Raw genomic sequence first — 21,180 nt, forward strand, 5'->3', positions numbered from 1 at the left:
CCCCTCTTGGCGAGAAGAACCACCCGCACGTAAACAAACGTGTCAGAATGGCTGCAAATGCACCACCGCTGGCAGTTACTATATATCCAAATAAAATACAACATTGATAAATAATACAATCGATTCAGTTCATTTTATAAGAACTTTTGCCCTGCTTGTTTGTATCCGGTCTCACGATCAAATCAAACCAATCACATATGTGCAAACACACACTCCCGGACCTGGAGGTGCTGATACTCATCTCGGCTGTTTGACATGGGGCTGCAGAGATAATACGGAGATTTAAGAGTTTTTCAAATAACAATTTATTAAGTGCCGACAAGGTAATGTAGAGAAAGACTGTGTCATACTACTGCTTATAAGTAAGAAGTAAGAAATATATTATGAAAAAATATAATGGACTTAAACAAGGAAAAAAATCTGAATTAATAGAACATTTAATACAATTTGAAAGGTCCCTTCTAAATTGTCAGGGGGGGGGGGGGGGCTGCTGGAGTTCAGTATCTCTAAAATCCTGGCTGCGGCCCTGGTTTCGATCCACCACGAACCTTTGCCGTGCGCAGAAGCTGAGACTCCGCTTTCCGGGAAGGCCGTGTCGCCAAAACCAACGTACACGGATGCAGCGATGGGCGTGGCCAGACGATCGGATTGGATAACAGGATGTGAGTTGAGCTGTTTCGGGGTGAGGCGGGTGCGTTCGGGTGTCCACAGCTTTCTGCCTGCTTGCGCAGTTTTCCAGCGCTTCACACGCTGCGGATGGACCGAAATAGCGATTTTTCGGACCCGGCTGGCCCCGTAGCAGAACATCGAAATCAGCGGAAATACCAGCACGGGCCGATGCGCGGCGGAGTTCTCACACATTCACCGTCTCATGTGTGGATTACTCGTTGATTGCGGGGAGAAAGTTGTGGACATGTTTTCCCGGAGGTGCATGACTCTACGGACACACCGTGCAACCTTGTAACTACGGCGTTGACGAGCCTTTCCCAGCCCTTCGCGGACTTTGGAGTATTTTTTTTTTTTTCCTCTCCCCCCCCTCGTTTGTTTGTTTTGATCGTAAAGCCGCCTGTTCGCCATATTGTGCGCCGCGAAACTCCGGGGAAAGTTGTCAGAGTTATGACATTTGCTGCGCACAATCCCTTCATGGAGCTGCATGCAGTCGACTTTGATCGAACCCAGAGTGACTCCATGGAGCTGGCCATGGAGAGCTCTGTGCACAATTGAGAAGGTACACACACTGCGTTTAACTAATGTCCGCTAATCTGCCGCTTTGCCTAACTGCACTCAGCCCGTCGGGCGCTTCCTTATTGCCGATTTTCAACATAACATCACTGGCTATCGCTCGGGTGATTGCACGAGCCCCTTCGTTTCCTGTATTTCTAGTTATACCAAATGGCAGCTAAACCGTAAGCGCCTCCTTGTTGCCGTTGGCTTTCGCTTCAGAACTTCAGCATACAACGTCCCCTCTTCACGCACCTGGACGTAAATATCGAAATACAGTTTTGTTTGTGGTTTTTTTTTTTTTTTTTTTTTTTTGGTTTCTCTGCCTGTTCTCACTTCAACGGACGCGCTGTCTGATCAATTTTTACTTTACTGATTGGGCTATTTGCTTGCGTAGGCCTCAGTTTCCTCTTTGCTGCAGACGACTGAAAGCCGACAGAAAACTTCTGTGTGCTTGTCCTCAGAGCAAAAGAAAGTGTCTAACCCCTCCTTTCTCTCATAAGGTCCGGCACCCTAAGGAGGATCAGAAGAATGGACAACAAACCTCAGATTTGATTCTGGAAGGCGGGTTGCATGTTCCCCACCCTGCACTTTCCTCTGGGATTTATATTTCCTCCCAAACACCTCTGTATACACAATTAAACAAAGAATTTCTCAACCGCAGGGAGTGAAAACACACTACAGAGGCGATAACTCAGTGTTGCACACTCAGTGATCAAGACTGAGAGCACTGACTCCAACATTTTCATACATTACAATATTAGTATGAGTCTTCCTCCTCAAGTTAGTACTGACAAGAGCGGCAAGCATCGGGCTGCAGCCATGAAAGAGCCTGTGCAGCATTCAGGGGAGGTTTATTATGGTATGGCACCTCCGGCTTTAGAGTCAAGCCACAGTGACTCCGCCAGCAGCTCTGGTGTTTTTAACCCCGAGAAAGGGCCCCAAAGTTTACCGCACTATCAACAGGCTGCTCCAGTAAAGTGGATGCACCAAGACTCCATACAGGCCCCCGGCTGGTCTCAGGAAGCTCCTGGGCCAGCCTGGGGGCAGAACTTTGGCCCCTTTATGGGTGGAGTGAACATGAGGAGTCAGATGGCGTTCCATAAAGGAGTCCACGAAGGCGTAGCTCTGCCAATGGGGGGAGAAAATCAACTGACAGGACCGGTAGAGGTATATAGAGACGCCAACCAGGCTCAAGCTCAGGGGAGGGGGCTCGAGTGGGAGCAGCATGCTGTGGCTGCAATGCACCAGGCTCAGCTTCAAGCCTATCAACAGGGCCACAAAGGTGTCGAGCTCCAGGGTCAGCCCCACGTGCCACCTAACGCCTTGCAGGGGTCCATGCTGCAGCCCTTCCAGACAACATTTAGGCCCAGCAAGCAACAGTTCTCATCCAGTTATTACTCTGTTTTCCCGGGAAACAAGGCAATGCCCAGCCTGGCCTACGGTGAGCAGCCTAAAACTCAACAACATCTGCTCCACCAGATGCAGCAGGAGCAAATGCATCATCATCACCAGCAGCAGCAACAGCAGCAGCAGCAGCAGCAACAACAGTTGCAGCAACAGCATCACCTTCAGCTGCAGCACCAGCAACATCTGCAGCAACAGCAGCACCAAATGCAGCAGCATCAGATGCAACAGCAGCAACTGCAGCAGATGCAGCAGCAGTATCACCAGCAACAGCTACAGGAGCGACAGCAACAAATTCAGCAAATGCAACAGCAGCAGCAGCAGCAGCAGCAACTGCAACAACAAAATGTGCCCCAGCAAGAAACAACACAACTACAGGTGCAACCAAAACAGCAACAGACCCAAAACTTTGCAGCTTATCAGTCTCCTGAGCCTTGTCCACCAGACATAGCGTCTAAAAAGGAAGATGTGGAGCTGCAGCAGGAACCAAAGGCTCAAACCTGTGATACGTCGGGTGTAACTGATCCATGTCCCGAAAAGGTCACCACAAATCCTGCAGAGGCCTCAGATGAACAGCCGGCGGCCCCTCGGCGCTCTCGGCGCCTTTCCAAAGAAGGACAGTCCCCACTGGGTCCCCCTTCGACAAACATCTGGTCTCAAGCCTCTAAAGAGCCTCCACTGTCCCAGAATGGACTCGCAGGCGGACAGAGAGGAGGGGAAAGTCAAGTGACTACAGGAGGGGTCATCCAGATCACCCGTAGGAGGAGGAGGACGTCTAAGGAGATCAACTTGGAGACTCTTGCAGCGAAAGCATCAGAAATGGAGTCCCTGCCTGCTAAAAATGTCAAGGTTAACAAAGCACTCATTACACTAGCGCTGTAGCTCATTTCCTTTTTATTCATAGCAATTTTACAGCGAAAAAGCAATTTAAAAACTTGCTTTAGGATCAATTTACTTGAGGGAGAATGGCGAGGGTGGCTAATCTGTGCAAGAGAGAGCAAATTTTCTCATCTGGCAAAGTTGGCAAGCAGCTGTACAAAGAGGAACAACCCCGTTTCTATGAAGAACTTCCCTATGGTTTACGAAAATCCTTTTCTCGGGTCTGTTTACTTGATTCCTACAGCTGTCGAGTCTCCGCTATAGCAGGCTGTCTTCAAGTGTGGACAGTCATTCTCCGCTGTACATTGTTGTGCACCAGATACTGGTGCAACCTGAAAAACGGCTATTTTTGAAGATCCCTCCATTCTGGATTTAAAGATTGCTCTCATTTTATCGCTGTGAGGAAGGAGATATCCTTAACTTGGTTAATCAGGAATTATAATATTTACATTCGATGTGGCACACCCAGTGGAACCAGCTTCTTTATTTTCTCAGAACCAGCTCAGTTAAACACACAGTAAAGTCAAGAACTAGTTAAATTGAGTTTTTGTCAGTTTTTTTTTTCTCCGCACAGGGACATTTAGTGCTCTACCCTCGGGGGGTTACTAGGCTTGTGGTAGGTTTCTGTGCAGACCGTGCATGGTGGATGTACAGTTGGAGCAGCTGCATGTCCACACACCTCCACATTCCTCAAGCTTTTTCCCAGTCATTCAGCAAAGCTAGGGAGGGGCCAAGCTGTCAACGTGCACAGCTACACTCCTATACTCCCTAACACCCAGAGCTTTTGTTTTGGTATTGATAAACAGCTCTTTTGTGGGTAAGGAGATGAGAGTCACATGTCTTAACTCAGGTTCTTAGCTGTGCCTGAGGTATAACTCATAAAACTGATTTATATCTTTCATCGCCACTAGGAGGACTTGCTGCGAATTTTATCAGCTTGACCAGAAATACCAGGGAGACATGTTCACTCCACTGAATAGAAATATGGTGGTAATAAAACAGATTTTTTTTAATGGGAATTTGTCTTTATTTTTCTGAGTTTCAGTGAAAATGAAAATGAATGTCGTAGGTGATTTGAAAATGAGCCTTTATGTGTAGATGACCATGTGGATTCACCCCATCTTCCTCTTTTTATATCTCAATCCCTTTTCTGTTTTCCCTGCTACTTCCCCAATTTCCCTGCAACACTCTCTCTCTCTTCTCTCCTCATCTTCCCGCCTTTTTCTTTCTGTGCCTCAACAGGAAGATGGTCCCACAAGTAGACAGGCCACCATGGTGCCCCTGGTTATCCCTGTGTCTGTGCCCGTGCACAGGAATCAAATAGATCCTCAGGGTGGCTGGGCCCAGGGACGACTCGGCCAGGGTGAGCGGCCCGCAGGACAGTCTGACCGCAAACCCTCTGTCATTGTGGCTCGCCGGCGATCGCTCAGAAACTCGATGACCGAGAGCTTTGGTCAGGTTAGTTCTTTGAAGAGTTGAGATCTGCATTGGTTTGATTGTCACACGTTGTTGGTTTATAATTGGTCCCCTTTCAGTCAGTTTGAATCAGTTGTAGCAGCTTCATTGTTGCAAGTATGTAAGGAGACCCATAGGGAGCTTATTTACTTAGAGGCACCTGAAGAAAACCCTGTGATTTGTAGAATTCACATGCCACAATGAACCGTTCACAAAAGACATGTTTGTAGATGTCTCAGACCACATTTCCTACCTACCCCAAGACACCTTAAAAGGCAGGTCTGTGGTGAATTGTAAGCGATGACATTGTAATCCCCTCAAAGTTAAAGTTCTCATGAGTACAAGTAGTCTTGTAGAAGCCAACCTGAAAGATTTTAGCCTGGGGAATATCCACTGAGGAGCGTCTGAGGCCTGCTGCTGAAACATGACCAGTCATTACTATGCAGTGTGTGGATTAGATGATAATGTGACTCACCAGCTTCACAAAATTCTGATCAAAATGAAAAGCTGAAGCTTACTGAAGCTTGATTCAGCAATTGGACATTTTACTACTCATGTCATGGTCAGGCAAACTGTTTTGTTTTTTTTTTTGTTTTTGTTTGTTTGTTTTTTTTTTTGGGGGGGGGGGGTGTTAGCTTCTTATGTCCAGTTTTAAAATGAGAAATTACAACTAGAGACATCTTACCAAAAGGTCCTTCATTCCAGTCAGGTGCAGGCAAAGTCCATTTAGATGCCTGAGCAAAGAAGCGCAGTTGTCAGTCTTCTGTCTATTTCAAGTTACACTCAGCGAGCACTTTATTAGAGACACCATACTAATACTGGAAAGGGCCTCCCTCTGATCTCAAAACAGCCTCAGTTTTTTTGTAACATGGATTCCAAGAGCTGTTGGAAACACTCCTTTGAGATTCTGGTCCATGTTGACATGATTGCATCACACCAGTTCGGCTACACATTCATGCTGCCAATCTCCTGTTCTACCACACCCAAAAGGTTTTCTATTGTATTCATATCTGCTGACTGGGGATCATCAAATTCATGAAATCAGTGTGAGACGACTTTTGCTCTGTGATATGGTGCATTATCCTGCTGGAAGTAGCCATTAGAGGATGGTAAATTGCGGCCATAAAGGGATCCGCATGGTCAACAACAATACTCAGACAGGCTGTGGCATGCAAACAATGACTGATTGATTAAAGGACCTTAACTGCGCCAAGAAAACATTCTCCAAACCATTACTACACCACCAGCCTGGAGTTTGGGTCCATGGATTCATGCTATTGATGCCACATTCTGACCCTACCATCTGCGTACTTCACCAGAAAAACCAGATTCATCAGACCAGGCTACATTTTTCCAGTGTTCAACTGTCCAGTTTTGATGAACCTGTGCCCACTGCAGCCTCAGATTTCTGTTTTTTAGCTGAAGGGACTGGAGCCCAACGTGGTCTTCGGCTGTTGCAGCCCATCGCCTCAAGGTTCGACTTGTTGTGCTTTCTGAGATGCTTTGCTGCTCCACATCAGTTGTAAAGAGGTTATCTGAGTTACCGTAGCCTTTCTGTCAGCTCCGACCAGTCTGGCCATTCTCCTCTCATCAACAAGGTGTTTGTGTACTCAGAACTGGATGTTTTTTTGTTTTCGCACCATCCTGAGGAAACTCTAGAAACTGTTGTGAGTGAAAATCCCAGGAGATCAGCAGTTTCAGAAACACTCAATCCAACCCGTCTGGCACTAAAAATCATGTCACAGTCAAGGTCGCTGAGATCACATTTCCCCATTCATTAACTGGAGCTCCTGACCTGTATCTGCATGTTTTTATGCATTGTGCCTCTGCAACACGTTTGGCTGATTGGCTCATTTCACAAAGAAGCAGCTGTGCAGGTGTTCCTGATAAAGTGCTTGGGGACTGTATAACCTTTAAGGTTTCAGTCCCGGTTAATTTGGGGACAGCCATGGTCACAGAGCAACTGGTGTATCCGTTTACAGCACAGCCAAAAAAACTTAAGTTGTTTTTAATAAAGAATTCAGTCAGTAATAATTGCAACTGCCATGTGATACATTGCATTTCCTGTGGCTGCTTCAGGATAAAAGCCACCCCGTGTTTTCCCAGTGGAGCTGTAATGTGAGGCAGCAGCAGTAGGAAATGTTTGGTTTGTTTTGGCAGTAGCTTAAAACAGCACTGACACAGTGTGAAGGCAGTGAGCAGTGAAGAGTGACTCTGTTATCGATGAAATTAAATTATAAACAGTAAAACTTGCTGAAATACTTGGATGATTTCCTGCCAATCCCTTTTGCATGTGAAGGCAATTGGAATCCAGCACAGGACTGGCAGACTCTGCCACTAAAAATGAAAGAACTAACTATATAGAGAGCTAATTACAGAATGTAAATACATTGAATGGCTATTGGAAAAATGCTGACCATAAATAGTATCAAAAACAGGGTTTGATTTCATGAAAACATTATAGATCATGTTCAGTTGCAGGTCTGCTTGTAGCTGGGTAGTATGAACTAAACCAAGCAAAGAGCCTAAGGGTGTGATCAGACCTTCCAATGCACCAAAATCCTTCTTCTATCCAGGACGGTGAAAACGATCCAGGGCTGGATGAGGATGGAAAATCCAAATTTAAGCGCCGACCTCGCCCAGAGCCTCTCATTATCCCTCCTCCCAAACCATCCACCTTCATCCCTCCATCCGTCTACTCCAGCATCACTTCCTACCAGAGCAACCTGCGCTCCCCAGTTCGTCAGCTGGAAAACCCTCTCACCCTGCCCCCCTACACGCCTCCACCCATACTCTCTCCTGTGCGCGAGGGCTCAGGTCTCTATTTCTCCACCATCCTTACCAACATAGCCGTAAGCAACCAAATCCTGCCTCCGCCGGCTACACCCAAGTCTGCAACGCGCAGCCTGTTGCGCTCCAGTAAGTCTTGGCTGTTGATTTTGGCCTTTTCATAGCTATGGTCAGAGATTAATTCTAGCAATGAGCCTTTCTCAGATTATGTGTAAGAGCTTTTTCATTTGTCTTTTCCAGCAAGTTCAGAAATTACACCTCCTGTCCTGCCCTTGATCGCGGATGCAACACCAGTTAGCCTCGAACCGTGAGTACCACCTCAAACATCTAAACAGGCTTCTGAGGTTTTTCGGTATTGGTCCCAAAAATAACAGAACTTTTCTTACATCTCCATAACACTGCTCTCCGTTCTTTATTTGTTGTCCAGGCGTATCAATATTGGGCAGCAGTACCAAGCAGAAATTCCAGATTTGCAAGATCGAATTTCCTCCCAGTTTGACCAGCACAAAGCTGACTTGGTTTGGGTCCCAGTTGAAAACTCCCACTTTAAACATGGTGACCATGAGAGCAGTCAGTATCTCACATTACATGTCATCACTGATTGTTATCTATTTTAAGTGACCTTTTTGTCACCGTCTCCTCCCCGCTTACTTCTTTAAAACCCGTCTCACTTTTTCTTCCTAGTGGAGGATTTGATGAACATGGCTTGTTCCAGTGTGCTCAGAGGTGGAGGAACCAATCAGGAGCTGGTTTTACACTGTTTACATGAATGTGGAGGTGATCTTCTTGTAAGTATAGTGACTCACAGTCTTGAGCAACTTATTGAAATTCAATTTGCAAGGACGTGTTTAGGCAAAATGATCAAAATTAAACAAATTCCTAAGAAGGACAGCAGCGGAATTTGATCAAAAGCCTAAAATGTATAAATTAACACACATTACTAAAATATTTTTGCAAAGCCACAGTAACTCATGTTAGAAGTGTTATTATTTGATGCCCTCAAATGAGTAACACTGACCTTGTTAAAGAATGATTTACTCACTGTGATATTGATTTTAAGGAAACACTCGGGCGTTTGATGCTTCAGGACCCAGTTTTCCCAAAAGCCCATCACCTGTCAGGTTATCACTACTCAGGCGAGTATTTACTTTACAGGAAAATCAAGGCCTTTTAATGTAAATCACCTCTATCAACTCTAACAAATTTCCTGATTACCTTTGTGTCTTTCTCTTCCTCCTACTTTCTTTTTCTCTATGATTTTTTTTATTTTTTTATTTTTTTATTTCTCTCTAAATGTTTCCTCATTCTCGTAAGAACACACTAAATTGTGCTGCGTCCGATTTACTCGCAGGCTCCGACAGCTGGACTGCAGAAGAGAAGCGCTACTTCAACAAGGGGATCTCTGCCTACAGGAAGGACTTCTTTATGGTGCAGAAACTGGTATGCTCGTTGATTTTACCCTGCGGCGTAAACAATTACGAATCAGTGTAAATAAATCTGAAAATACATGCGAATTTAATTAGTTGTGCTCCATGTTGTATCACTAAATCGTACGCCGCTCATTTTTGGGGCATTATTATAATTACTTTAAACAAACACGACCAGCAAAATGAAGATTACTAGACCATGACTGCATTTTATAGTACGTGACGGCAGAGACAGAGGTACTGGAAACAATCTGCATGATTGCAAACAGGAAGAGGCAGCTCTTCTTTCAACATAAACAGAGCTAAAACTTAAAGGAGTACAAACGAGAAGAGAATTAGACGAAAGAAGCCACATTGTTGTTGAGACAAGGAGTAACTGGATTAATGGGAAGTTCGGTCTCTGTTTTATAGAAACAATAACAGTATCAGCACCATTGGCATGAGATAGAGGCTTTCAATGCTCTACTTTATATATTGTAATCCTTTGTGCAGAAATATCTCATTATTTAGCAACAATGTATGGAAGCCAGAAATGTTACATGTGCACCGTGTACACATTAAGGTAGACTTAACATGTTAAATTTGAGTGGATACTAATGTAAATCTGCCTGTGCATGTGTGTTGGGCCGATTTTTAAAGGTGCGGACCAAGACTGTGGCTCAGTGCGTCGAGTTCTACTATACGTACAAGAAACAGGTGAAGATTGGTCGCAACGGGATTTTAACCTTCGGCCCCCCAGATTCCCCATTGGAGAAGCACACCGAGTCCGTGGTGGACGTCAAGGTGGAGTGGAGTTAACTTGGTTCAAATCTACCATACTGATTTGTGGTTTAATATTACAAGTATCCAGTTAATGTTATATACAGTATGTATGTGTATATGTTAAACAGTATTTTCTTAGACTGAGATATGTTATGGGGAAGTTCTAATCATTTTGTGAATTTCACCTTTGAAATTCTTTTTTTAGGCTTGAAACTGTTAAAATCAGAATTCTTTTCACGGAATTTCTAATAATTTGTTCAATAATGTTGTATTTTTCTGGTATGATTCATTACACAGAGCTCACAGCATCCAAAACTGACTCAAGGAGAGACGGGCGGGGATGACAAGAAGGATGGTTCTTACGACCAGAGTCATGAGAGCAGCCAGAAGGCGAGGGTCGCTCAGTCACTACAGGCTCACGACTACGTAAGTATTTCACTACATATTTGGGCTGCAACTAAGGTTCATTTCTATTATTGATTGATCCTCCGATTCTTTGCTTGAAAAATCAATTAGACGTTTGGTCAATAAAATGTCAGAACGTTGTGAAAAATGTCCATCCCAACTTTTCCAGAGCCCAAGGTGATGTCTTCAGATGTTTCGATTTATCCGATAAACAGACCAAAACCCTAAGATATTCGTAGAAGACTACGGAAACCAGGAAACATTCAAATTCAAGAAGCTGAAACCAGAGAAATTTGACATTCTTTCTTAAAAAAATGACTCGAAAGAATTTAATCAATTATCAACGTAGCTGCTGATCATTTTTCCTGTTGCTCGACTGATGGTTGCAGCTCTGCCAGATATTCTAGTATCTGCGAGACAGTTGATTGACTAATACGACATTTCACACCCCCCTTAAAAACACCTGAGACCACATTTCCTTTTAACACAGGCAGGTTTGATGAGTAGAACACTAACCTCAGACACCCAGTGATTTTGTTGCTGTGATTTTAACTGACACCTTGATATGGATTTGGGTCAAGACGGCCAGCTGGGACCTACTTCCACTAATGTATGAAGTAAGAAAATGCAGAACCACAAAACAACTTTTTTTTTTTTTTTTTTTGGTGCCCCAGGCGGGAACAGTGCTGGTGATCAAAGAGCCGGACACTGTGAATAAGGAGGTTCACAGGCCTCGGGCCGAGCCTGCAGGAAAGAAGAGCAGAGCACCAACGAAGCCCCCGCAGGATCCGGACGCAGTATTTCCATGCAAGAAATGTGGCAGGTACGGGCCAAACCAGCACAGAGATTTTCATGTATAACTCAGGCTGTGATTTGATGTCTTGATTTTGCAGTCCTCACTAAATGGCCTTTTTATTTATTGATTGATTGATTGATGATGTTTGTTTTTCAACTCTCAATTATCATTATCTGTATTAGCCTCACAAATTCAATATTGGTTCAGCTATAGTTTTAAACTGCATTAGAGCCACTCGTGTTAGTCCTTAATGACCCAGAGCACACAGACACACATGTAGCTCTTATCAAACATTTTTATTGATCTTCAACATATAACATCTTCACATAGACCTTGATTGATTAGTGAATTGGGCGAAGACCTGGCGCATGATAGGATAGGCTCCAGCCTCCCATGACCCCCAATGAGTTTCACTAGGTTCAAGGTGCGAGTGATTATTTCCATGGATTTTGACAAATAATGCTTTAAAATTCAATGTACCTCTTTCCAGTAGAGTTTAGTAATCTCCTCTTCAGTGAGTTATGTGTAGTGTTGCATGATTCAAAACAGCTATTATTGCGTATTAATGATGCATCATTTTCTTCCCATAATCTAGGGTGTTTTACAAAGTGAAGAGTCGAAGCGCCCACATGAAGAGTCATGCCGAGCAGGAGAAGAAGGCTGCCGCGCTGCGCCAGAAAGAGGAAGAGGAACAGGCAGCAGCTGAAGCTCGGGCCAGGAAAGCGGCTGCTGCAGCGGCGGCGGCGGCGGCGTTGGCGGCGGCTCATCAGGGAGGAAATGGGAACAGGGTGGTGGAACAGGCGGAGGTCAGTAGCCACGAAGATTCATCAGAGGGAGAAGATGATGACGATGAAGACTGGCACTGAGAGACAAAAGGGAAGAAAAAAAACAGAAAAATCAATCAGGAGATGGATTGATGGGTAAAAGGATGAGTAATGAGGGCGATGCGATGGCGAAATGAAAAAAAAAAAATGTGCTCGGCCACGGAGAGAAGCACAAGAGAAATGCTTTTCAAGTCTTCCTGTTAATCTTCACACTCCTTTCTTGGCTGAAACTCTCTCTGTTTGACCGTTGTTCAGCTTTACACCGTTCAGCCAGACAGTCACTCTCCGAATTTTCACATTTGTATCTTTTAAATATTCAGAGGAAGTTTATTTTTTGTAAATGCACTTATACTGTATGCTTCTGCTTTTGCCAATATTGCCTTTTTATATCCATTATTTAATTGAAGATAAGTCAAAATATTATACTTTTTCATTGAGTGGACTTCATTAGATAATCCGGATGTCTCTCTAGCAATAAAACATCAAGATCAAAGCAGTCTTTCACTTTATAGTCAGTCATTTTTAACAAAGATAGAGCTTGTATTTAAAATCTTTTTCTTAGGAAAATACTGTTCTGAATTTTTCAGATTTCCATCAGATTTGGAGGTTGGTTGTACACTTTACCATTACAACTAAGGGACCTTTTGAAATGAATATGTACAAAAAAAGTATATATGAGATTGCCATATATTTATGATACAGCATTTTTCAATGATTTTGGTAATATAAAAACTAATCATGTCAGCTGCAATATGACTTGTGAATTGAAAAGTTTATTAAAAGCTCTACTGTTCTGGAAAAAAAGGGTCTTTTTTTTTTTTTTTTTTTTTTTAGTCACATGGGAAGTGTGTGATTGCAAGACATTGTTATACCAGCAGGGGGAGGTAGAGGTTAAGCATGTTTTTGGGTATTTTTTGCACTTGTGTGGCGATAAATGGGAATTTTGTTGTGGTCCATATGGATTTAGATATGCTTGGCTGAAGTGAATTCTTTATGGCCCCGTTCCTGTTTCCCACTCATCATTGACAAGTTGGACTCTGACAGCTCTCATTTACTTTCCCGCTACTGCAGACGATAGCTGGAGAAGCTGCGTTCTAAACATCTGTAACTGCTTCTTGTGCCAAGAGAAGAACAAAAGGCAAAATCCACTGACTTCACTGCTATATGTGGTCCCTGGATTTAATGGACACTCAAGGAACTTCAAGGAACAGATTGCCAATAAAATCGAAGTTAGGTCATTGTCACTCTTGTCAGTTTAAATTCCAATTCAACCATATACACAAGTCAGTATTCATAGTTACATGGCCTATGTTAGTGGTGCTAACTGAAAACTAAAGCTGTCTACAGCCGTGTTATCGGCTCCGTGAGGCTGTATTAAGTGACAGCAGTGCTTTGAGCTGAAAATTTAACATCACAATGCTAACAAGCTGATGTTTGGCAGGTATATTGTTTACCATGTTCACCAAAGTAAAAACAAAGTGCGGCTGAGGCTGATTGGAATGTCATTCGTTTTTAAACTGATAAAGAAATAAAAAATTAACAATAGAAATGGGCAAAAGATAATGTTATTTGGCTTATGGAAACTTTTTATTTTTATTTTACATGTGTGGAAATATATGGTTGTCAAAAGTGTTTAAAAGTATGGACTTTTAAACCTAACTGGAGTATGGATTATTGACACGTTGTCCACATTATGGATCTGGACCTAATGAAGCCGATGGCGGGGTGTATTCGGTGTCCTCAGAGGGTCCGTTCTTTGCTATGGGGCTTGTGATGAAGCGTTGGAGGTTTACAGTGAGGATCAGATGTCTTCCCTGAGCACCGGGCCTGCTAATGAGGTCCCATTAGAAACCCCAGCTACATGGACACAGTAAAATAGGTTAGGGATAGAGGGGGAGATGAAGACATTACGGAGCAGACTGGTGTGGAGTGATGCAGACAAGGGCAAAACACTGGATCAATGTTACTAAATGTCTGGAAGATAAATGAGAAGATCGATGGTTCTTCTCCAGCAGGGCCGAGGTTAAATCTGATGCAAAGCAGAAATGAACATTAGGATTATTTATGTTCAGCCACTCAGCAATAAAACTTTGATCATTTCTGCCGGTGACCTGTCAGACTGCCGGTCAATTTCAGTCTTGCAGTAAGTATACAGAAATACAGAGAGGCCACACCATAGAAATAAACGGGTGAATGAAAAGAATAAATTCCCGAGTTTTCAAATTACATTAAATCAGGGAAATGTGATATAAGACAAAAACAAGGTTAAATTTAAAGATATTGAATTTTCAAAACCTTCCAATTTGACGAATATCTTTGCAGTGCAGTCACCCTGATCCATCACTGAACAGACAGCAATTGGGTGGGCAGCAATTTGTGTGTGTAAGTTGTTTTCTGAGTTTCTTAGATGTGAGAAAAGTCTGCTGGAGGCTGTGGTCTTACAACTTTGAAACGGATCTGTCAGTTTTAAAACAGTCAGCCTGTCGGAACCTTTCCGTCCAGCGGGGAAAAAAAAAACAAAAAACGCTGCAGATCTGCCAGAGACAGACACGTTGATGGTCTTGCTCAACAAAGGGACACTGAAAAACAATCAAAATAGATTGGTGTTCCTGCACTACTAAAGTCTCCCCAGCGAACACAACACAGCCAGACCTGAGCCGTGTTGTAATTCCATACCATACACCAAGTGGGTTAGTGGTTAATAAATAATTTACTTATGCTTTCTAGATCAGTTATAAGCCATTAATAAAAAATAAAAAAAAGGTTTCCAGGTTGTGAAAAATCCCTTTGGCTGGTTTTTAGCCTTTGTATTCAGTAATAATGCATTTATAAATGTTGGTAATCCATCCACAAGTGCTCAATAATTTGTATATAAATATATTTTGATCCAGATTCTCTAAAGCCCTTTCTAGGACATATGTTTGGAAAATGTTTGAAAGCCTAATAACTCAAATTTTGTTCTTATTAATGGCTTATAATTGACCTATAAAACCGTTAGTAGCAACATATAAACCTTTTACAAAGGATGCTTTAGAAAGTGGTACTGAAAAAGTGCTACATCTTTGGAAAAACTCTGGCTTAATTCGCTGTGGATAAGTCTTTTATCATTCTCTGTTGGTACGAAACGGTACATTGATTTCTTGTACGCTAACTGCAAAAACAGTATACAGTGAAAAGTATTATAGTAGTAAACGTAGTAGGGAGGAACTGGGACATAGCACTATTCTCTAGTGACTTCCCTCCCTTTTGCGTTTACTAAAATCCTCCCAGTTGTGGCACACTTACAGCCTTTGTACTGTAAACCTTCAGTCAAATAAAAATCAAATAAAGAGGCTGCTTCACATGAAGGCATTCTGTTGTATGTAATGCACATAATCCCTCCAGCATTGCTCACATCCAGCTGTCCTTGCTGCCGAACCAGAATCACTTCGTGTAATGACTTTAGCGACAATATAACTGACAAGCCACTCAGCTCAATTTCAATGTGCGGTCAACGGCCTTGAGGGATGTAATTTGCCTGGCCGACCTCTTGACCTGTGACACCTCTCGCTTTGATTGGTTATCTGTCTGTCATCCTTATCCGCAGCTCTCCAGCATTTCACAGTCAGGTCCAGCGCAGTGAACATAAAAGATCAGCTGCTGTAGATCAGCTGCTACTCTATCCTTACACAGTAGCTCACTTAATGGAATTAAACCCATATGTCAGTATTTTAGCTGGAGTCAGCAGCGTTGCGCTTTCACGGTTATGCAAAACAGCCCTCCGCTGCAGTCCATTCGTCTCCAGTGCAGGGGGGTTGTGATGCCTCAGACGTACGAGGTGTTTGTGATTGACACTGGCATGTTTTGTGAGATCTGCCTCTGTTTTTTCATTTTAATGGAAAATGTAGAGCTTGCGATCAAGCTAAATTGTAAAGTGTTGCCTCTGTTTTTGAGTGAAGAGGTTTTTTTCCCCTCCATTCAGCTCCAGCAAGAGGAAAATGTATCCCTGTCCAGGGCACCATGTCCTTCAATTCCTTCCTAAGGGGCGATATCGACTTCCGGCAGCGTAAAAGAATAGATTGATATACTGGGCAATATGCTTATTCAATGTCTCGCCAAGATTAATACCTCTCTCATGTCTGTATGGTAAAGACAAAGTAATAACCAGCAGCTGGTTAGCGTAGCTTAGCATAAATACTGAAAGCAGGGGGAAACAGTTAGCATAGCTTCTGTACAAAGGTAACGGTCCACATACCAGCACATGTTTGCTGGATTCATACAAGAATCAAGTGTAAAAGAAAGTTTTTGTGGTTTTATGGGAGTTACGAGATACAACGTGTTCATTAGTGAACTTTGGAGGTACTGGTTAGCAGATCCTTATTCCTTTGGACAGAGCATGGCTATGTGCGCCTCCTTTGTTTTCAGCCTTTATGCTAAGCTATGCTAAACTGTCTGTTGACAGTAGTTTTCATATTTACTGTACCAGTACTGGAGTGGTATCAATCTTCTCATCTGACTCTCGGCAAGAGAGCGAATAAGCGTATTTCCCAAAGGGCCGAACTATTCCTTTAAATACGACATTGCATCAGTGCCGTGTTGTGATGTGAGGAGAGGGCTACTTGACATTTCAATCACATGATGCAGCCACCAGGTGTGAAGGATGAGGGAATGAAAATTTAATCTAGCTTGAATATTGAGACACATTTAAGGAGAAGGATTGGGGTCACCGCAGGAATGATATCAGGGAAGCTGGAACCATCTGCACCGTCCTCCTCCCCAGTAAAGTCACTCGTTGTATATTACAGGAGACTCTTCCTTTGTTATGACTCTGCAAAGCAAGCAGCTTTGGAGGCCACCTTTCTGAAATTCGAAATTATCCGTGAGTGAAAGAGTTAGTGGCTGTAGGCCTGCCAAGTGCACTCCACGCAATGCACTGTAAGTGCTCTCAATTCGGCCCCTAATTTCCTGACTCCTGCCAATCTTCCCACGAGAGAACAAGAGCTTCTGGCCCATCCTCACGGAGTCACCGCTCTAACAAAGGCAGTCTCCACACAAGGACATTATTTATTGCTTATGCTGCAATAAAGCAGCCTTGATTCAACAGTAATGGGGAAAAGAACACCACAAAAAACCCATTTGCATTGAGTAGAGACCTTGTGATACATTTTTTAAGGTTATTATTACTGTTTGCTTTTAGCTGCTTAAGGCAGTAAATGTTTGCCACATCAGGACACCTCATAAAGTGTCAGATAATCAGAGAAACATACAGTCTGCTGTCTTTTAAATATTCTAAACTTTCTGTGGTGCATCATGTAGTGTCCTCAAAGTTTTATTTGATTTTTTAAAAAAATTATTATTATCCAGACTTGTCACGTGACTCTCGGGTCGTATTGTCACTAAATATCTCAAAAACCACCGGATCGCCGGGCACAATTGTTTGTACAGACATTCGTGGTCCCCAGAGGATGTATCCTGGCTTCAGTAATCCTCTAACTTTACTCTTGTTCCACCATGAACTCCACATTTGTGGTTTTTAGTGAAATGTCTAAACAATTTTTGGATGGATTGCCATGAAATTTGGTACAAACAGTCATGTCGCCCTCATCTAACACCATTATCAGTGTAATATATATATTTTTTCCAATAGTAGTACTAATGAAATTCCCATCATACACAGCTTTGTTGGACACCTGTGAGGTGGGGGGGTTTCCAAAGCTGTTTGACTACCCAACAAACAGTTCTGATGTCCTTAATGCAGGTATGTAAAGCACTTTGAATATGTGTTTGATATTGATTTCAAATTGTGAAGATTTTATTTGGATTTAAAAGGCAGATCATCTTGGCAAACAAAACAGTCTCCACATAGAAATGTTAGCTGAGCAGAGATTAGGTGGGTTTACCCTCCACTACATCTCTGTCTTCTACTTGTAAATCGGATTGTACAGTATTTTGAATAAAACATATGTTAAACAACTTTGCAGTTACATCCATTTTAGGTAATTTTAAAGATGTTTTTTGAGTAGAAATATGATAAATAATCCAAGACAGATTTACGCCCCACTGAACTAACGGCTGATATACATAAACCAAATCAGCATGTTTTCTTTCCACATGAGGATGTTTCCCTCAAATCCCTGAGCTCCATCACCGGATCTGATGGATACTGAATCAGTCATCCATCATAAAGTCATCAACATGCGGCCTTCTCCTCTCAGAGGGGAGGTGATGTAGTGGCTCGGATGCTGTGATTTATCTCCGCGATCCACTGCTTTATGTGTTTGCCCTCTGTTCGCCTGCCCCGCCCATCTCCCCTGCACCTGCAACCCCCCTCGACTGCCACCAACACCACCACCACCACCGTGATTAATCGGGCCTCCTGTATCCAGGCGTGATGGACTGTCAGCCCACATTGGCCGGGATGTAAACTGGAGTCTGGTTCCCGATCTGTTGAAATCAGGAATTCTTCAGCATTATGGCCTCGTGTTTGATCCTGGCACGCAGCCAGAGCTCCATTAGTGAACAAGCTGTACTGAGAGCTACATGACGGGGCTTCAGTGTGGGACCAATACTGTTATTTGATGGGCCTCTTCAATTTGCCTCAGACATCTTCACTGTTCATTCATTAGAATATAAGTAAAGTTTTCAGCATTACGTCATAAATTATTGAAGTTATATATGGACTTTTTTTTAACCAGTTTTATTAAAGGAGATGCATTTACTGTATATTATCTCTGTCATTTGGGATAATCCACACAATTTCATATTATTGGGGTGACTTACCATAATGAAATTTAAAAAAATAAATGCTAAAAAATAAACACATCTTGAAAAAAGTGCCACATGCTAGTTGACAGTGAAGTTAAATGCCTTAATTTTCAACAGAATCAGAATCATCAATACTTTTAAGTTTCAAGACAGGCAAACTGAATATTGTGGACTGGGCTTTTTATTACCCTTTTATAAATTAGCATTTTATCTTCAGTCTCAAATGTTTGATTCCTTTGCTTAAACACTATTTTCACATCAAAAGGAAATTCGAAGCGATGTTTGTAATGCAAAACCATTTGCATTTGACTTGGCATTTCTAGATAGATGAGGAGATGCTGACCTCTGCATGGTACATTTTCTAAAAGCAAGTTTTCAGCGGGTTTTAATTAGGATTACAGGTAAACTGCATTTATTACAGATTCAGACTAAATCAACTTGAACATGTCAAATATGCAAAACTTTGGTCGCCGCTTCAGTTAGTATCCTAAAAGCATCCCCAATGTTAGTATTCGGCTATGTGATGTTTTCCTTCCGTAAAATTGTGAACCTTTGCAACAGACAGATTTTAAAAAGAGTGGTCCACACTGATGCAACAGACCTTGAGATAATTTGACTTTTAGTCCCTAGTATGGGTCCAAATTTCGCATGGACACTACATTTCCCATAATGCAAGCAATGACATCTTCTCATTATAACTTCGTTGTCTGGTAAATGCTAGTGTCTTTCAAACTGCATACCTCCGGTTTGTAATGTATTCCCCAGGCCTAAATCGAGAAAACCCCGATGACATAATCAGGGTTTTCCTCATCAGACGTGACAAATCTCCTCCGGAGCTGCAGAACACACTCTACGACTGTTTTCGCTGAGGAGTTTACACATGGTTCCTTTAAGCTGTTTTATGTAGAGTATTGCTTTTCGTCGAACTTTTTCACACTCTTCCTCTCAGATGGATCCCAGCGGAGAAACACTGTTTTAGGGCTCCTCGCATACATACAGTAAGTCACATGTTTAATTTTGAAAAGTTTCCCATCTCATAGGAAGGGGATATTCATACTTTGCTGGCCTGAATTCTAAAAGCAAAGTTCGATTTTGTAAATGCTGGTTTACCAGTTTAAAGTTAATGGGCTAAAACCTGCAAATTTAGCAGTATAGTCCTTTAAATAAACCAACGGACTCTATTTTTTTTTCCAAAATAATCTGAGACTGGCTGGTGGCTGTAAGTTGAATCTCTACAGTTTAGAGTCTTTCAGTCAATCGGGCAACAGACTTTTAATTTTCTCACAGTAACATCTTTCTGTTTCTCTGGAGGTTTCGTGTTTCAGACTATATCTTTGTTGTGACTGGAGGTGCCTCAGTACATAAAACCTGACGCGCTTCCTCGGCTGAACAACGCGAGCCTGGCTCAGACCCAGAGAGCGGAGTTTCTCAGCTTACTTTGAGAAAGACAACATTTGTATCTCCCCCATCCTTTTAGTATTTCAAGGACAACACCAACTTATTTAGAATTTAGAGTGTTTACAACTGTACAGCGCAACTGTTGGTCTAATAACTCTGGTATCTGGCTTTGTGAAGCATATTCACAAACAGCAATATTTGACTAAAATCAATAAAACAGAAATTCATAAATTGGAGTTTTCACCTTTAATAAGAGACCGTATTTTGACAGCAGAGATTTACTGATAGACCAACATTCTCCTTATAAACAGTGTTCATTTTGTTATTTGACACGTTTGCATACAGAAATTAAGACGCCAGCATATAACTCTTCTTTTAGTTGCATTTTATTGTACATCCAATCAATAGCAACATTTTCTCTGGTGCCTGGGAAGGAGCTAAATCAGACTTAATGTCTCCTGATGACCACACAGAAAGCTGTTACTTCAGTCTCCGCTCGGTGGCCACATTTTGCAGCCTGTGTGTTATTAGACAAGACAATTTCTCTGTCTAAGAGCGCTTTCTCTGTTTACATATTCAGGTAAATACACTGTCTCTGTTCATTATACAGAGAGACTCTTGTTCGACTCTTATTTAAAGTGAACTGACAACTCCAATAACGTCCATATCTGCACTGCAACATAAACAATCGCGCTCATTCTCTGCAGCTACGAGGATTTTGTGTTTGTAACAGTGTATGGTTTTTGGAAACATGTTATGTAATACGCTATTCATGTCAAGAAGATGAAGTGGTGACTGTTCAGTGTCATCTTCAACTGTGCTTTCTTACTGCTCAAATGCACGACATTATTCACTGAATAACATTAAGCAGCAGTAGGTTGGTTGGCACAAGCAGAGCAAACAAAGAATACTAGAATACTTTACTGCAATAAATGTATGAGGTTTCCCTCAGTAAATATGTGAGATGATGGGGTAACAGGGTCATCTCTGTTGTTTGTGCCTGTGCTTTTCAGTTTGACCTTGCTGAAGTGAATTAGATTAGAAACGAAGATAAATTAACTACATTAATCAA

General features: G+C 42.4%; 1 protein-coding gene across 2 annotated transcripts; it reads left to right on the forward strand.

Moving 5' to 3' along the window:
- Positions 1 to 703: 703 nt before the first annotated feature.
- Positions 704 to 12,102, forward strand: mideasa (mitotic deacetylase associated SANT domain protein a). 2 transcript variants are annotated; one of them, XM_040125299.1, is made up of 13 exons: positions 704 to 1,228; positions 1,725 to 3,477; positions 4,750 to 4,965; positions 7,539 to 7,881; positions 7,993 to 8,059; positions 8,180 to 8,322; positions 8,437 to 8,540; positions 8,813 to 8,888; positions 9,104 to 9,192; positions 9,819 to 9,962; positions 10,239 to 10,367; positions 11,021 to 11,169; positions 11,738 to 12,102. In XM_040125299.1, exons 2-13 carry the CDS (start codon positions 1,987 to 1,989, stop codon positions 12,006 to 12,008), a joined length of 3,222 nt encoding a protein of 1,073 aa, XP_039981233.1. In that variant the 5' UTR covers positions 704 to 1,228; positions 1,725 to 1,986; the 3' UTR covers positions 12,009 to 12,102. The 2 variants fall into 2 exon arrangements, with proteins under 2 accessions (XP_039981233.1, XP_039981234.1); XM_040125300.1 differs by having other exon boundaries at positions 8,180 to 8,307.
- Positions 12,103 to 21,180: the final 9,078 nt, after the last annotated feature.

This window comes from Xiphias gladius, chromosome 4 (assembly GCF_016859285.1).
Source record: "Xiphias gladius isolate SHS-SW01 ecotype Sanya breed wild chromosome 4, ASM1685928v1, whole genome shotgun sequence".
NCBI classification, from domain to species: Eukaryota; Metazoa; Chordata; class Actinopteri; order Istiophoriformes; family Xiphiidae; genus Xiphias; species Xiphias gladius.

Coding starts and splice junctions, on each gene's coding strand:
- mideasa (XM_040125299.1), top strand. CDS start 1,987: ATGAGTCTTCCTCCTCAAGTTAGTACTGACAAGAGCGGCAAGCATCGG. Junction 7,882..7,992: donor GCGCAGCCTGTTGCGCTCCA/GTAAGTCTTGGC, acceptor TGTCTTTTCCAG/CAAGTTCAGAAATTACACCT. Junction 8,060..8,179: donor ACACCAGTTAGCCTCGAACC/GTGAGTACCACC, acceptor TTTGTTGTCCAG/GCGTATCAATATTGGGCAGC.